The 16,128-nt window shown below is 38.6% G+C and overlaps 2 protein-coding genes across 3 annotated transcripts in view; both read left to right on the forward strand.

Annotated features, from left to right (window-relative positions):
- Positions 1-6,596: 6,596 nt before the first annotated feature.
- On the forward strand, positions 6,597-12,221 carry nars2 (asparaginyl-tRNA synthetase 2, mitochondrial). The gene is made up of 14 exons (XM_085380883.1): positions 6,597-6,926; positions 7,846-7,955; positions 8,059-8,179; positions 8,278-8,418; positions 8,507-8,587; positions 8,704-8,798; positions 9,020-9,152; positions 9,674-9,772; positions 9,882-9,919; positions 10,017-10,083; positions 10,193-10,330; positions 10,451-10,548; positions 11,886-11,912; positions 12,001-12,221. Exons 1-14 carry the CDS (start codon positions 6,765-6,767, stop codon positions 12,143-12,145), a joined length of 1,455 nt encoding a protein of 484 aa, XP_085237009.1. The 5' UTR covers positions 6,597-6,764; the 3' UTR covers positions 12,146-12,221.
- Positions 12,222-12,845: 624 nt separating this feature from the next.
- Positions 12,846-16,128, forward strand: part of gab2 (GRB2-associated binding protein 2) — a 36,854-nt gene continuing 33,571 nt past the window's right edge. For both annotated transcript variants that reach the window (XM_085380066.1, XM_085380067.1), the window contains exon 1: positions 12,846-13,210. In XM_085380066.1, coding sequence (XP_085236192.1) covers positions 13,139-13,210 — 72 coding nt within the window. In that variant the 5' untranslated portion in view covers positions 12,846-13,138. The remainder of the gene's footprint in view (positions 13,211-16,128) is intronic.

The raw sequence follows: 16,128 nt of genomic DNA on the forward strand, positions 1-16,128 counted from the left end.
ACAGACCTGTTTATTGACAAAAAGCTGAGGACTGGAGCTGTTTGAATTTAGCTTGTGCAAGCTTTAGTTGCTTTAGTCAGAGGTGGGAATTTTATACCTGCCACTCAGTGAAGAGTTAGTTAGGTTCTAGTTAGTAGCAATCTCTAGCTTCAGACAGCTTTTTAACAAACGCTTTGCTAACCTTATTGACACTTTTTTAAGTGCATGGTCTGTATGGCACCCACACATGAACAGTTTGTATTAAATGAAATGTAAGTCAACAAATGCAAGAAACATCTGCATACTACTGGATCAAGAAATCGTTAAATATTAGAGATAGTGATTCGTAGAAATTGTTTTGCACTTTCCACAGGACAATAGAGGTTCTCAGCAAATGATGCCTCTCTTATTAAAAAGAACAAAAATAGCAACACGCAGAAATCAGATGTTTTGTTTCCTATGTTTGTTTTTGAAAGTAGGATTGTGTGCATTGCTGTCTGAAATATAAAGCCTGAAGTCAGCCTGACAGAATTGTTTTGGTTACAGATTTGTTGGGCCCATTACGAATACTATTATGTAGATCAGCCTTGGGAGATTTATTTCCACGTTGTGCATTTGAATTGTGTGACACCAGGCCTCTCATTTCATTTACCACACAAAAAAGCCTGCCAGTCCAACTTTAAGGTTGTGGAAATTAGACAGTCTTGTTCTCTTTCATATTTTTTTTCTATCGACTTTTCTTAAAATGTAGATCGTGTAAAATTGCTGAGCCCCTTCCACAGCCGCACACAGACCATACACGCAACCATTTTGCAGGGAAAAAGAATGAAAACAATATTACTATTTCTGTCAGGGGAAAAATGTTTTTAACCTCAGGATTTTCAATCGCTTTCTTTTTGAAAGATCTTTTTGAAATATTTTGAAGGATGCCTGTGTGTGGCATACTCAACACTGTTTAGATTTGAAACAGAAAGGCCACACACACACTCGGACAAATACACAAACACACACGCACGGAAGCACAGTTTTTATGTTTCTATGTGGAGTTTTTAGAGACCGCTTATCGGAGCAGCTTTGTATTCCTTCAGTTTCCATCACTATCATCACTGTAGCTACTAAACAACATGTGTAAACATAAATAACATATTTACTTTAATAAAATGTCGCTGAAAAATATCAACCAGATATAAATACATAGACATAGATTTTGTCTCCAGTTAATCAGCTGTGAAGAAAAACAATAATAGTTCAATAAAAATATCTCTTTACTTTTCGTGGGATAAGTGATGCTGTCAAAAACTATCAAAACTTAATTTTAATGAAAAAAAATCACTTCCTGTATTTAATGCCTGTCACTGAGAGGAAATGAGAAATATATTGGGAAATAGAGGAACAGATTCACAAAAAGGTTTACTTCAAAAAGTAGAATTTGCCACAGAAAGAGACTTTCCAGAAAACAGTGTTTGCTGAATATACACAATACCAGCTCCTTTCATCATGACATAATGTTTCAGGAGGTGTGCAGCTACAGTCCCAACTCCCAGCTTACATTGCATTGTTTTGTCTTATCAAATAAAAAGTGATGATTTTCCACTGTTTCTGTTGCTCTACAACAAAGGTGCTTGAATTGGAATTGACTGCATGAATAAATCAGATGCACAAATCAGAGGCATCTGGAGGACAGTGTTGTGGTGCAGCAGAGATGCTATTAAAAATATATATTTGTTTGCTTTTTCCTCTCTGTGTATTTAAGTACGCTTCTTTGTCGTTCTATTTTACAAAATTTAAACTTTCTCTTTAATGTAGATGTGAAAAGATGCCAAATTTTGGTAAATGTTAACTGTTTTATAATTAATAGCACGTGGTCTTAGGCCATTGTGTATATAAGTGACTGAAAAATAGAAATGCTGCATATCCATTTTACTGCACTGAGTTTAACTCAAATGGCCACATGGAAGAGCAAGACATTACCATTTATTGTTTGGCTAATTAGAGGTTAGTTGCTGTGTCTGGATAAAATAACATAATTAGGCTTAGATTTATGCTGCTATATGCTGACAGAGCATTTGCTCACATGGTTGCATATGTATGAAATTCAAAGAAAATAAGGCTGCTGGCTTATGTGTTATAATAAAATATATTTAATTTCAGATCACCTGAGCAGGACAGTAGGGCACAACAAGGACAGATGGATGTGTGCCGGCGTGAGCGGAAGTGTTATAACGTAGGAGAACATTATAACACTGCAGAACTGACTTTTCAAAACTGCCCTTGGCAAAGACACACAACTGCCCCAGGGGTATCACACCATTTACTTCAGCACTCTGACCTTTGTGATTAAATGCACATGTCTCGAAAATTCTTGCCTACAGAATAGACGGTGTGGCCCGGACCAGCTGAAGCCTCACAACTCAAATTACATGATTTTTTTTACAAAGCTAATAAGTTATTTTTATTATATAAAGGAATAATGTTTTGCTCACAGAAATGAAACCAGATTTCATCCCCTGTAAGGTAAATGAAATATATCAGTAGGGGAAGGACATGTTTATGCTACTGCTGAGTAATGTTCCCACACAAGCTGAAAAGAGCTATTTTCACTGCTCATATGTGGTTTGCTGTTAACTGTGTTAACTATTTAGCTTGTATTCTTAAAATAGGACATATGTGTGCTGAAAAAGTAGTGGAGAACAGAATTTGGCAAAAATCTTCTTTTTTCTTTTTCTTTCCTTGTGCTATGGAGAAGTGAATAACTGGCCACAGCAGCAACGTAGCTGCATTTTATAACAGTAAAATATCCTGAAGAGCTGAATATCCTGAAAGACATTGGGTTTAGCAGCGGATTATAAAAACATCCCACTGATGTGCTATGTGAGTATCCCTAGACAGGCATTCTCAAGCTACACCCCCAACAAGTTAAGAAAATAAATCCTGTGGTGTTACATAGATAAAACTAGAATTCCTGCATCACAATTAAGAGTTACCATTTAGGATGATTTCTGCAAATTATCCTGTAAATGAGGATAAGGGAGCTGCGTCCAGCTCTTGCAAAGTTAAATTAAGGAACCTGGGGAAATGAAGCAGAGCCCACACTATGTCCTCATAAAGCCAAAACCGACATGTGATGCTGCTGTGAAGCGGATGAGAATGAATTGTTTCATTTGACTGTGGCCTATGTGTAATATGTAACAATACTGTGATATTACCCCTCTGCTTTTCTATTTTTCATCATCTATTCTTAACTATCTCAAGAGTGCCTGGTCTTTGACTGCTTCCAGTGAAAGAAAAGAAAGGGTTGAAATGACAAATTGTTAAAGACACTGTTTAAGTTTAAAGCTGTATTGTAAATGGTCCAACTTTTTTGTCTGTGATACTGTCTCCTCTGTACACGAGGGGGGATTTCCTCTCACTTCAAAATTAAAACATTCTATATTAGAATATATGTAAATTTTGAAGCCACATTTAGAAACTTGGCACACAGTAGTCACCACCCTCTTATCCATAGGATTGTTGCTTCCAAAAAGTAAACTTATTGACCATGAACTGACTTGATGGTTCTCTGCTACAATATATCATAAAAAGCAATGCAGAAATCCTGTGACACATTGTGAGGCACAGTATGAGAAAAATAGTGCAATCAGAGAAGCAACTTTATTGCTCTTCCTTGCCAACCTTGAGCCAGGGAGTGAATTATAAGGAGACTTCTGAGCAGGGCAAGATGCGTAGCTCCACAGGAACCTGTCAAATTTGACCCAGAAGAGCGTTTTTTTTTTTAAATAAGTTAGCAAGAACTTTATAAAACACAGTGTTCACAAGGTGATTGCCATTAAAGTTGTCTTTGATGTAGCTCGCGAGAAAAAAAACAGACCCTGTATGGAACACATTTAACACAAAGTACACACTGAGTAAAAACAGAAAAGGATGAATGTAATCATCGTGGTTGGTCTGACAGGGGACAACCCCACAGTAACAATTGCAGTTATTTTTCCTACAATGATTAATTTATTCCACTTTGAGAGGGAAAGCCTAACATGATGTCAGATAGTCTTTATGTTTCCTTTTCTTTGCAGAATTTTCTAGACACAGGTTTCAAAAGATGCTCATAAATGTTACTTTACAAGCAAATTAGATGGAAAATCTTAAACAGTGTAAATAATATTGTTAATAGTGTATATTTCTATCAAAATATATACAATATTTGCAAAAATATTGAGCATTGAGAACCAGCAGCCATTGCATTTTTGCTTTATAAAATAGTATAAAGAGTTTGTCCGAATTTTTTGTTTTAAAGGAATAATCGATGGACTATCTAAGCACAAGGACAAATACACCATTTTTATTTTACAAAGAAAAAATGATCTATCTGTGATGGTTAGTATCATTTTCAGATTGAATATCTTGAGCAGTTTACTTCGGCATTTTCGCTCAGTTGGAGATTGCTCAAACTGGCACATTACATATAAACCCACACAAACAGAGTATTGTAGTAGTAAGTCATAGGTAAAGCAGTGCAGCAGCCCAAATCTCTTTTAGTAAGGGTTGTTAGTTCCTTTTGATTTGTGTTTGGCTGCCTGTCACCAAAACCCATTCCCTGAAATCACATCACTATAATGGTCTAATCAGCACTTAACAACCCATGTTACATAAAATCAATGCACCCTTCCTTTTGAGAATGCAGAATATTTGGAGGGGCAGCTGAAGGCTGGTGAAAGGGGGCATGGGGAGGCTGTCAATAGGGATGCACTTGCCCTCCAAGTTCAGTGATCCTCCTGAGATCAAAGCTTTTACAGCAAAATCCTTTGTTTTGCTGACTAATCTTGTATTGATTTTAACAAGTTGTTAAGCTCTATTGCAGTTGTCAGACCGCTGCCAAACAACTCTCCTACCTGTAGAGGCTAAAAGAAGAGGGAGCTACAGTTCTAACAGGGAGAACTATTTAATTCTTTTCTTGTTATAGAAGGAATAGCGTTTTACTTTGCTTTTTTTCTCCCCTTTTCTTCTTATTTTTTTTCCCGTAGTTATGCAACAGTTTTAAAGTCATACCCCTACTGTGTTTACCTAGTTTCGTGCATATATTGTTTTGTGGTTCTTGTGGGAGGATGAGAATCTGTGGAAATAAAAAATGCGACACCCCATCAAGTATCTCTCCCACGTGCAAGTTGTCACGGAAAAAAATTCAAATCAATCAGAGCTATGCACTGTGGGCACTGCAACCTCGCTGTTCCTGTTGATGCGGAGAAAACAGTTTTGGATGCAACGTGAACTGACTGTGCGCTGGACTATCCGCTGCCAACCAAAGCCAGCAGGTCCTTTGCATTGTGGTTGGTAGAACTGCAGAGAGAACATAACAATGCCAGCTTGCTTTCATTTCAGTAGGCCTCGGAGCTTCAAATGAATAATATATTGGAAGCAACTCGGGGGTAAATGAATAAATCTACACTAGGTGGGGATTTTTAAAGGGAGAAGAAATATCATAGAGCTACAGCACTACCTTGTGGTAGAGTAAGATATTGCGCGACATTAAACTAAACGGAGACCAGTTCATTATTCTGACAGGAGGATACATACAGTTCATTTTGGTGTATTGAAAGTGGCGGGTTTTCAAACCCAGATGCCAAAAATGACAGAAAAAGGAAGCATTTTATGTTTTTTGTCAATTAATCAAAAAATAGAATTGTTCTGCTTCCTGTTAAAATAAGGCCATGGACATAACTGCTCCATCCAGGCTGGAGATAATTAATATCAATGACCTTGCTAACGTTTCAAATGCATCATGTTGACTTTAATGATGATGTGTCATAAGCAGCCGGAGGTGGAGACACCCGGCTCTGGTCAGGGGCTCCAAAGCTGACAGGCGAGACCAGGTGAATAATAGTCCATGGCATCTTATTATATTGCTGGCGTGATCTGATTTACTCCAGCAGCAAATGGTGGGAAGAGACCCAGTGTCGTTGTGGGTATTGAATTAACGAGGTTTACGCGCAAATGAACCCCACACTGACGGCAGATACATCACGAAAGATTAAAGAACATTTCCACGTGGCTGTGATAGCTGTTCGGCTTGCTTCATTACACTCCTGACTCACTCCACATGTGTTCGCTTCACAGCCGAAAATGTTTTGGAAATTTTGGAAGTTAGCGGGGTTGACTGACCTTTGCGTGAAATCTTCTACCAATCTACCTGAAGAGAGATTTTTTCCCCTTCTTTTTATTTTTACTGGTAATGGGAGATTTGACACGTTAATACATCCAAGATCACAAAATCCATCTACGCACTGTCATTACTCATATGGGGAGTAAGAGGGGCATTGCAGCAAAGCTTCTTACAAAGCTTTGAACAGTGTATAGTATTTTCATGTTTTATGGTTCCCCCTGTTAGAAAATAAATAAATAAATAAATACGACTAAACAATGTAGATTATACTGTTAATTTAAAATAATCCAATGTTAATACAATGTCTGTGGAAAAATAATAATTCCAACCCTCCTGAGTAATTTTTTTATACGTTCGTCTTTAAATAACACTACAACTCCCTGCAGCAAGAAACAGAAACGTGATTGGAGTTTAATAAACCACGTGACTGGATTGGACGAATGGCGAATGACCTAAACAGGAAGCGTTGCATTCAGTCTCAGACAGCGTGAAATCTGAAAGTCAACTCCAGACAAAATGCGGTGCATCTAATACACCTGTTAAATATATTGTCTTCTGAGTCTTCAGATTGTGATAGTAGCATGTTGTGCTTTTAGCAGGTTCTGCATCTGAAACAACAGCATTTGTCACAATGTTGCAGTCGGCAGCTAAAGTCCTTTCTTTTGCATCAGCCACCTCAGTATCTCGGGGAATAGCGGCAGGTATTAGACATTATTGTAAGAATACACCAACTAAACTAAGAGTGTCCCAAGCGCTGTCTGGGGCAGAATTGGGATCTAACATCAAAGTTCAGGTAAGTTATGTTTATTGGTTAGTATTTTCTGGTAACTGCGCTTATTTGTGCGATCAACCCTGCCGCAGGAACTCAAGCTCATTTAACTCACAACAATGGTGGCTTGTTATATGTGATTGCTAAGAATCTGCTAAACAAACTTCACCCTTATGCAAATTCTGCTGAAACTTGTAGGTAGTAAATAAATAACAATTTTTGTAAAAACCACTTTATGCTAATTTGCCTGGGTGCATGCGTGGAAGTTAAGTAGCGACAAACAAAACTGGTATTTGTGAAAGTTAACCACTGCTAACCCTAAATATTTTTTTGCTGACTCCCAGCCATCACTAGCTGAAAATCTGTTACATCACCACATTATCATATTTTCACTATGCCGCTATGCGACTGTAGTAAAACATCTTGTTTTGCCTCTAAGTTACACTCAAAACAAGTGTATTATTAGGTGGAGAGAAAGAGTCCATAAAAATAACTGTATAAACATAAACGAGCTGCGTTTTTGTAGCATCTTTCTAGTTTTATTGACCACTCACACATTCATAGAGGGTTTTCTTTTTACAATATGTTGCCCAAGGTCACTTCCAAATATCGGATGTAAACAAAATCCACAAATAATCTGCTTAAGTGCAATATTATTAATTCATTATTCAATTTGATAATCTCAGAATTCCATTTGAAATGATCATGGTTATTGTTAGTACCAGTACATCACAACACCCATACCCTAATGCCTAATGCTGCACTTTCTCACTTACTTTCAAATAATATCGTACCACATTCTATGCATTTATGTGCCATGTTGAGAAAGAACAAGCAGTGAGTTCTCAAATGACCAACATCCTGATTATGTATGCAAAATGTGCACATTTTGTTTTACCAGATGGAATAGCTGAGTGTAGTTTGTTCTGTGTCTTTGTTTTAGGGATGGGTTCGCTCGGTTAGAGCTCAGAAAGCCAATGTCTTTCTCCATGTGAATGATGGGAGCTCCTTGCAGTCATTGCAAGTTGTCGCAAGTTCAGAGCTGAGTGATCCGTAAGCATTTTGGCATTACTCCCTATAGACAATCCTTTGCCACAGAGTTTCTGACATGAAAAGTGCATGCTTAGAATATTCTTTGTTTTTCTCACAAATTTAGGTTGCTCACATTTGGTAGTGCTGTTGAAGTCACGGGCATTCTTAAGAAAAGTCCACACCAAAAACAACCAGTTGAACTTGATGCTAAGCAAATCAATGTAGTTGGAGAATGCAACCCTGTGGTAAGAACAAATTTCTCATACACATTTTGTAACTGTTTATATGGTTGCTATAGGAATCACAGTTTTATTGTATTTTGTTTTATATTCTTCTTTTTAAGGACTTTCCCTTTAAAATCAAAGAGCGACATGGCCTTGAGTATATTCGCCAATTTCCTCATCTCAGGTGCAGAACAAATGCTTTTAGCTCCCTGTTGAGGATACGAAGTGAGGCCACTGCAGCAATTCACTCATATTTCAAGGTGAGAACATCAGTGGAGGAGTTTCATAAAAAATGAGGAGCAAGAGTTTTTTTTAATTTTTTTTATTGTTTACCTTTTTTTCCTCCAGGACAATGGCTTTGTAGAGATTAACACTCCAATCATCACCTCAAATGACTGCGAAGGGGCAGGGGAGCTCTTTCAGGTGGAGGTGAGCATCTAAACACACTAACAGCTCTGTTTTTTTTTTAAGTTAAAGCCCCGTGCTTTAGTCTGAGCAGATTTATGACACTGTTTGAAAACTTGAAATCCCCGCTTTTAACACAGCCATCAGGCCCAGATTATGCAGATGGAGAGAACTTTTTCTCTGTACCAGCCTACTTGACCGTGTCTGGACAACTTCATTTGGAAGTGGTGTCAGGGTGAGGTAAACTACAGAAAGTTGACAAATTACAGGAGAAATCAACTTACTTTACGTTGTTGTCAGATAACTATTGGATGTTAAGTGCTTAATCGTATTGTTTTTTTTACTTTCATTTTACTTTATCAATTTCTGCACATTCTAAAGCTTACATATTCATATCAGTTGTATTCAGCTATGTACACTAAAGTATGTTTCTACTTATAACTCATACTCTTCTAGGGCTTTTTCTAAAGTCTATACATTTGGGCCAACTTTCCGTGCAGAGAACTCCCAAAGCAGACGCCACCTGGCTGAGTTTTACATGGTAGAGGCAGAGATCTCCTTCACACAGTCCTTAGAGGATCTCACTAAGGTTAGCTATGTCATATTTGATCTGTATTCGACCTCAGATACAAAATGCTATTTGTCAGTCAAACAGGACATTGAATAACATGTTTAAGCCTGTTAACTTTTTATTCTATACTACATATTTCTGTACTGGTTATAGATTAATTCGGCTTCCCTTCTTTCAAATTCACAGATGTCTGCTGTTCTGTTTGTCAGTTTTTGTTTGAAAGTTTGCGTCCTATATTAGGCCAAAGTCTAAAGCCATGCTTGCTAGGTTAGTGGTTGTAATTTGAGGTAAATAAAGTGTTGAAATGGTACAAAATAAACCGCTGTATGCATGTGTGGTTAATTGTGGCTTGTAGTATTAAGTGTTCTGTGTGATCAGTAAGATTAGAAAAGCATCTAAAATAAACTGAACTGATGTCATCATATAATTTCTGTGTACTGAACTTCAAATTTTGCAAATTCCCCATGTGACTTTTAAAGTTGCCCTTGTGCACAGTTGCCTGGGAAAGCTTTAATTATTAAACTTGGCCTGCTCCTTAGGTTATGGAGGACATGTTCAGATTTGCCACAGAGCATGTATTGGCTCACTGTGTGGAGGATGTGGATTTGTTTCACAAGCATGTGACTCCTGGGCACAGGGTAAGTCCTGAAGGACACTTGGGGACATAACCTGGCTCCAGCCATTACTCTGTCTGACTTCATTATTAGCTCAACTTATGTGTTTCCTCTTGCATTCATATATCTCAAGGACACTGTAGATGCTATGATAAAGAATAGCTTTCCTGTGTAAGTCTATTCCTTTTCTGTATATCACATTTAAAAAGTGGATGACATAAATAATATGGAGACAAAAGTTGAAGGAATATTTGGTGTCTTTTCTAAGGATTACCTACAGAGAAGCTATAGACATCCTGCGCCGCAGTTCAGAGAGATTTGCCTTCCCAACAGATGTGAGTGGCAATGATTACATTTTTATGTTGATATTGCAAACTAGATCTCTTCCTCTACACTCTGCTTGCTAACAACAAGTTTATTCCACACGGCTCTTCTTTTCTACAGTGGGGCTGTGACCTTAAGACAGAACACGAGAAGTACCTGGTGAAACACTGTGGCAACATTCCAGTCTTTGTCACTGATTATCCTTATGATCTGAAGCCTTTTTATGCAAGAGACAACCAGGATCATCCTGAGCGTACAGTAAGAGTCAGTTATACTGTATAACAGGGTGAATGAATGATCTAACCTCTCATTTCCTTCTTTGTCAGTTAGGGTATTTCAGTAATTTGCATATCTGAGCTGATTTTGACTGTTGTGCAGGCAGCTGCAGTGGACCTTCTTGTGCCAGGAGTTGGAGAGCTCTGTGGGGGCTCCCTAAGAGAGGAGAGGCTGAATCTGCTGAGTGCTCGGCTGGAAGAGTAAGAATTCATACTCCACGAGTATAGGAAGGCTTATGCCAAAAGATTTCGACTACATTTTTCAATTTATCCTCAATTGCTTTAGAATTTTTCCTGAATGCATTCAGAGCAGTCATAATCCTGCCTGTGAGACTCCGGGCCAGCTGGTGCAGTTTAAGTCTTGCGGAGGCTGATTAAAATAAAGAAAATGCTCTGTACCCCCACCCCTCACCCCCCCCCCCCCCCCCCTCCCTTGTCTCTGACACATCTTGTTGTATCAGACTAGATGGGTTAGCATCTATTTTGCATGGCTTAGTGTTTTACCTCACTGCCCATTAAAGATATTACACTGAAAGGAAACTTTTAAGGGATGCTATTTCTGAAGTTTGATCATAAAGTTATATGACTCTGCCCATAAAAATCAAGATACCATACCTGATCTAAATTTGATTGATCTCCTGTCCAAGGTTGTGTCTGTGTTCAGTCCCTTTATACTTATGCATGCTGGATCTCCTCTGATATGGTAAAATGGTGACCTTTTAACTTGAATTTCATTTTTGGGAAGAGAACAAAGTTGCAGAGGGGCAAATCTGGCAAGAATATCGCTGCACCTGCGTTTCTGTGGCCAAACAAAATGTTTCATTGCACTATGTGAAGGTACATTATGGCATTGAAGTTGAAGTAATTTTAGCTGGATTTCCTCTCTCAGATATCTCAGGATGTTACTGTAGAACTCTGCATTGCTATTCTGACCCTGGGGGAGGAATTCAGCTCGCACATGAATTAAAATAAAGGAATAAATCAAAAAACACCTTGCCTGCTCTCGCACTCCTGACCTAATAGATCATCTTCAGACATCGACACTGCATGCACATCCACTAAAATCTCCTGTGGGTCGCTGGGTCTTACCCAGAGATCTAGCTACCATTACAAATGAGGATCCTTGACATAAATGTTGTGTCACGGAAGTTGATGTTTGCACAAGTTTAAGGTTCATGTTGGAAATTCGGGTGCGCAGGTGGTCAGAACAGGCCATCTAGGGAGCAATATGAAATTAGAAGCAGTGCTGCAAGTGGTCCAGAGTTTAACAAGAAGGTGACCTTGATGGGTGAGTTCAGACAGCTTTACATAAATGATTGTTTTTCTATTTTTATGGGTGGAGTCTTGTAACTTTTTAATCACATCTCTTGTAATTTATATAAAGGAATTTAGATGTTTGTAAACAAAAAAGAATATATTGTACTGTGCAAAATACGGAGCATTTGTGTGGCACTTTCATGCAGCAGTGGACAAAACCATTGAAATCATGCATTTATTGTAGAACTTGATCTCATGTCAATTATTGCACTTTTTTCCAGGGCTGGATTAGAAGACGTCTATAGCTGGTAAAGTAATAATAGTAAAAACGTCTGTATATTTATGATATTTTAATGGACATTAAAAGAAGTCTAAAAACACTTGTGAATTTTGCAGGTATCTGGACTTGAGGCGTTTTGGCTCTGTCCCTCATGGCGGCTTTGGACTGGGATTTGAGCGATATTTGCAATGCATTCTTGGTGTCGACAACATAAAAGATGTCGTTCCTTTCCCAAGATTTTCTCATTCTTGTCTTCTGTGAAAAAACAATTCAAGCATTTTGGATGTGTTAAAGTTATGTATGTCTTGAAAACATTAAATAAATGTAATATTCAGGATTGTTTTAATTTTTTTTTTATTTCTGTGTTTGCCTCTATAATGGGAATTGCTCATTGCCAGAATTTGAATTGATACATTTTAGTTTTCAAGGAATACTTGATGACATGAGCAATACTTCCTAGGGAAGCATTACCTGGTTACTTTTAATTTTCTGGTTCACTTTTCCAACAAGGTTGGTTTTAAGAGCAAGATGTTAACTTCCCACCAGATGGTGCCTTTTCCCATTTCAACTAGTGTGAAAATGCCAATTTTTTTTGCCAAGTTAAATTTGTTACCTGAATCCATATTATCTGTTTTTCCAAAACGCAGAAAGTTAAGAAACTGCCTTCTGTCTTTCATAATATCGAACTATACTTGGATCACATTATGGGCTCATACAACTTTTTTTATTTTTAATTATTTAGAGAAAAATAATGTACGGGGTTTGAAATAACAGAAAATCGCTTCTAGATCTGCTCGTTGTGTTAGAGACAAATTGATATTGTTTTATCCGGAGTCGCTTGGGGAGCTGTTTAGTAGCAGATCTTCCCCCATCCTGTTCATCCCAGTGCAGCCCATCCCTCTATTCACGGTGGGCGTGGTATCTAAGGAAAACAAACTGCAGACACCCTATGATACTTCCTCACCCTGCATCAGTTGAGTTTGGCGGCGGCTCTTCGTCAGCCGGTCGTGCGTAATTGCCTAAAAGCAGAATCGCACCGTTTTGCACGCCTCTTGTTTTACACGGTACCATTGGGAGCGACTGTCTAAATCTGCGACCATCACTACTTTGATTTTTATCAAATGGGGGGAGCAGACAGCAGCAGGGAGAGCCAAACCCCGACAGCACTTTGAACAGGCAAGCCCTAAGGAGCCATCATGTACTAGTGGCAAACCGCAGTTTCAGAGCGAGAAGAAGCAGCAGACACTGACAAACATGAGCGGCGGAGAAATCATCTTCCAAGGCTGGCTGAGAAAATCACCACCGGAGAAAAAACTCAGAAGATATGTAAGTGAATGCACTTCCGTTTAGTTTGTCTACGTTTAGAAGTTTGATCGGTACAGAAGTTACCCGATTTGTCTGCTTTCTCACTCTGCCAAAGTGACTCTTTGTGTTCATGTCATTTGATATTAACTGCTGTCAAACTCGTATAGTTTACTTGTAGCCGGTGCATCCTTTTTCTAACTCGTAAAGATCTCATGAAGACAGTTTACAGCATCACGCCCTCATAATAAAAGAAACGACTAATATAAAACAACAAAACATGATAATAAATACAAAAAGGTTTTCAAAGGTCCCTGGGTTTAATCCGATTGCACAGTGAACAAACTAATGTTTGTAATGATTACTGATCTTGAAGGCAGAACAGTGAATACAGAGCGTGTAAAGGGGCAAAGTTTTAAAACCTTCATGTCCCACAGATGAGACAGTATTCTGTGTTTCCTGTGATCTTTTCACTCTTTCTGACTGTACAGTTTTGTGTGTGTGTGTGTGTGTGTGTGTGTGTGTGTGTGTGTGTGTGCGCGCGCGCGCATCTATAGACAAACTAAAACAAGAGGATACTGAGCACTACATTATTGATTATATGCAGGATTTATTGAACCAGCCCATCAAGGTCCACTTGATATTAAACCCTCACTTAACTGCTTCTGTATTGTAAACAGCAGACAATTTGCAATATTTTAGAAAACTAACATCATTTAGTAAAAAATGGTGTTAGAAATTGTGCTTTAGTCTTATAGTCCTAATTTTGATGTGGAGTCCACTAAAAACATGAAATGACAGCAGATTTTACATGAAAGGCCACCCGCTGGGATGTATGATAATAACATGGAGGTAAGCCTGTGCAATAGATGACAGCTGTCTATAATTTTGTCTAAAGAGCTGAGATGCACGCAAACTGTCGTTTGGTTTTATCCAAATATGATGAGGTAATGTCTAATCAACAACTGATGTGACCAGTTTTCATCCTAGCCAAGTCAACTAATGTCACAACACTTGAGTGCTTTGATAAGTCTATATAAGCCAAAGCTGCTGGTCTCTTGCTGGATGCTAGGCAGGGGAATGGCTACAAATCAGATAATAGGATTTATGAAGGCAGATAGAGCCATGAGACAATCTCCTATAAATACAGCTGTCCACTGTTTTTGTATGGTGTAGCGTTACCAGGCCTCTCGGTGTTCCTGCTAGCTGATTTTGCCATGATGTCATCTCTCTGTTTCATCTGGAAATCCATCCTTGAATGTCTTCAGATGCTGTCCGGTCATTTAGTCATTGTCTTCCACTTAAAGCTGGCTAATGTTTACACAGAGACCACCATGGACAGTATGGAAAGGCAGCTGCAATACTACAGAGGAAAAAATTTGCTTGGTTACAGTACTATATAAACAACCAGAGAGAGAGAGAAAAAAAACCTCTCAAGGCAAGATAGAGCCCACATAATGGACTGCAAGCAAGAACGCAGGGAGCAGCCTCGGAGCCCTTCTCACACTGCTTCTCACCCTGAAAAATAACCTATAAACAACTACACAAACACTGTTTCAGCCAGAAAACAGAGTCATGAGATGGAGTGTCCAGAACAGGCAGACTTGTGAATGCGATCATCTGTCCATCTGACATTCCTTCCACTTAAAGTCAGGCTATATGGACAATCAGGGCCATTTATTTACCAGTATTGCTGTCATCTGATGCAATTACGTGAATGTAGCGGGATATTTTCAGATACAATACTCCAGACATTCCTGGAGGTGTGCTGTGCTTGAGAACGTGGTAGCAACTTTGATCGGTCAGTAGAAGAGGTGAAAGGAATGTGTTGTTTTGGAGCTGTAACTGCCATGTTTTATGTTAAAATGTTCAGTTCAGTCGTGCCAATCAGAGGGGATTATTTATGAAAATATATCTTAATCCTTAATAACAACTTCCCTGTCAATATTCAACCATTTGTACCACCGTGCCCTTCCCAAACCAGCTGAGGCCCGTGTTTGTTAATCAGTAGTTAGCTGATGAAATAGTTGGTCATTGTATTTATCGTCTCCCGCGACCTTCCACAGATGATTTCTGAAAATATGCCACATAGCTCATTTAGTGCAGGGTAGAATCTGCTCGAGTGTAGGGCGAGAGTAAAAACTGGTACTACCACTGCAGGCCCAACATGCAAATCATGTGCAAAGCAAAACACTGCCAGTTAAAGCATGGATGCAACTAGTGGAGAAGACAGGAGACAGCATGTTTATGCAATGTAATGACTAGTCATAGTTTAAGGTTTTCTAATTGTATATGTGAATCACTACAGTAAGACTTACTTACTGTACAACAGCTCCTCACTTCACAAATGCAGCCCCTCTCAAACATGTGACAGTGGCTTTGCAGACGTGTGGTTAATTTTCACTTCTTTCCCACCAAAAAAAGTCATGGTCTAAATGTAAATCACTTGGTTGGAGTTTATCTCCTCTTTGGCGCTGATTGAGGTTCCAGAGGTGGGCAGTGTTTTAATGCTGGGGGTGGGAGTGGCCCAGCTGCTTTTTTTGAACAACGTCCAGAATAAGCAGAAAGAACATGAAAACAACTGACGAATCCAGTGTGTTCCCAGTTCCTCTTGCATAGTTCGGCTGAGGTAATTTTTACTCATCACTCGTGGTCAGACAGCGAGCTTAATCATGTCTGCTGTATGAAGCTGCAAACAATCTTCTACGTGCCGCTGCTGTGTACTAAACAATCTTCCCATTACAAAATCAATACATTGCAAATAATAACACTAAAGTTTGCACTAGTTTTTCTTGGCTTGTTGTAAAGAAGGAAAAAAAATCTTCTTTGGCTTCTTCCTCATTAGTTTCTTAAATAAATAAATAAATACATTTTTATTTATATAGCACCTTTCAAGACAGAATCACAAAGTGCTGCACATAAGATTACAAGTCATAAAAAGA

The sequence above is a fragment of the Rhamphochromis longiceps genome, linkage group LG14 (assembly GCF_057381845.1).
Source record: "Rhamphochromis longiceps isolate RC_006_pf linkage group LG14, R_longiceps_female_GT1.1, whole genome shotgun sequence".
NCBI lineage: Eukaryota > Metazoa > Chordata > Actinopteri > Cichliformes > Cichlidae > Rhamphochromis > Rhamphochromis longiceps.

Coding starts and splice junctions, on each gene's coding strand:
- nars2 (XM_085380883.1), top strand. CDS start 6,765: ATGTTGCAGTCGGCAGCTAAAGTCCTTTCTTTTGCATCAGCCACCTCA. Junction 10,331..10,450: donor AGGATCATCCTGAGCGTACA/GTAAGAGTCAGT, acceptor ACTGTTGTGCAG/GCAGCTGCAGTGGACCTTCT. Junction 10,549..11,885: donor CTGAGTGCTCGGCTGGAAGA/GTAAGAATTCAT, acceptor ACTTTTTTCCAG/GGCTGGATTAGAAGACGTCT.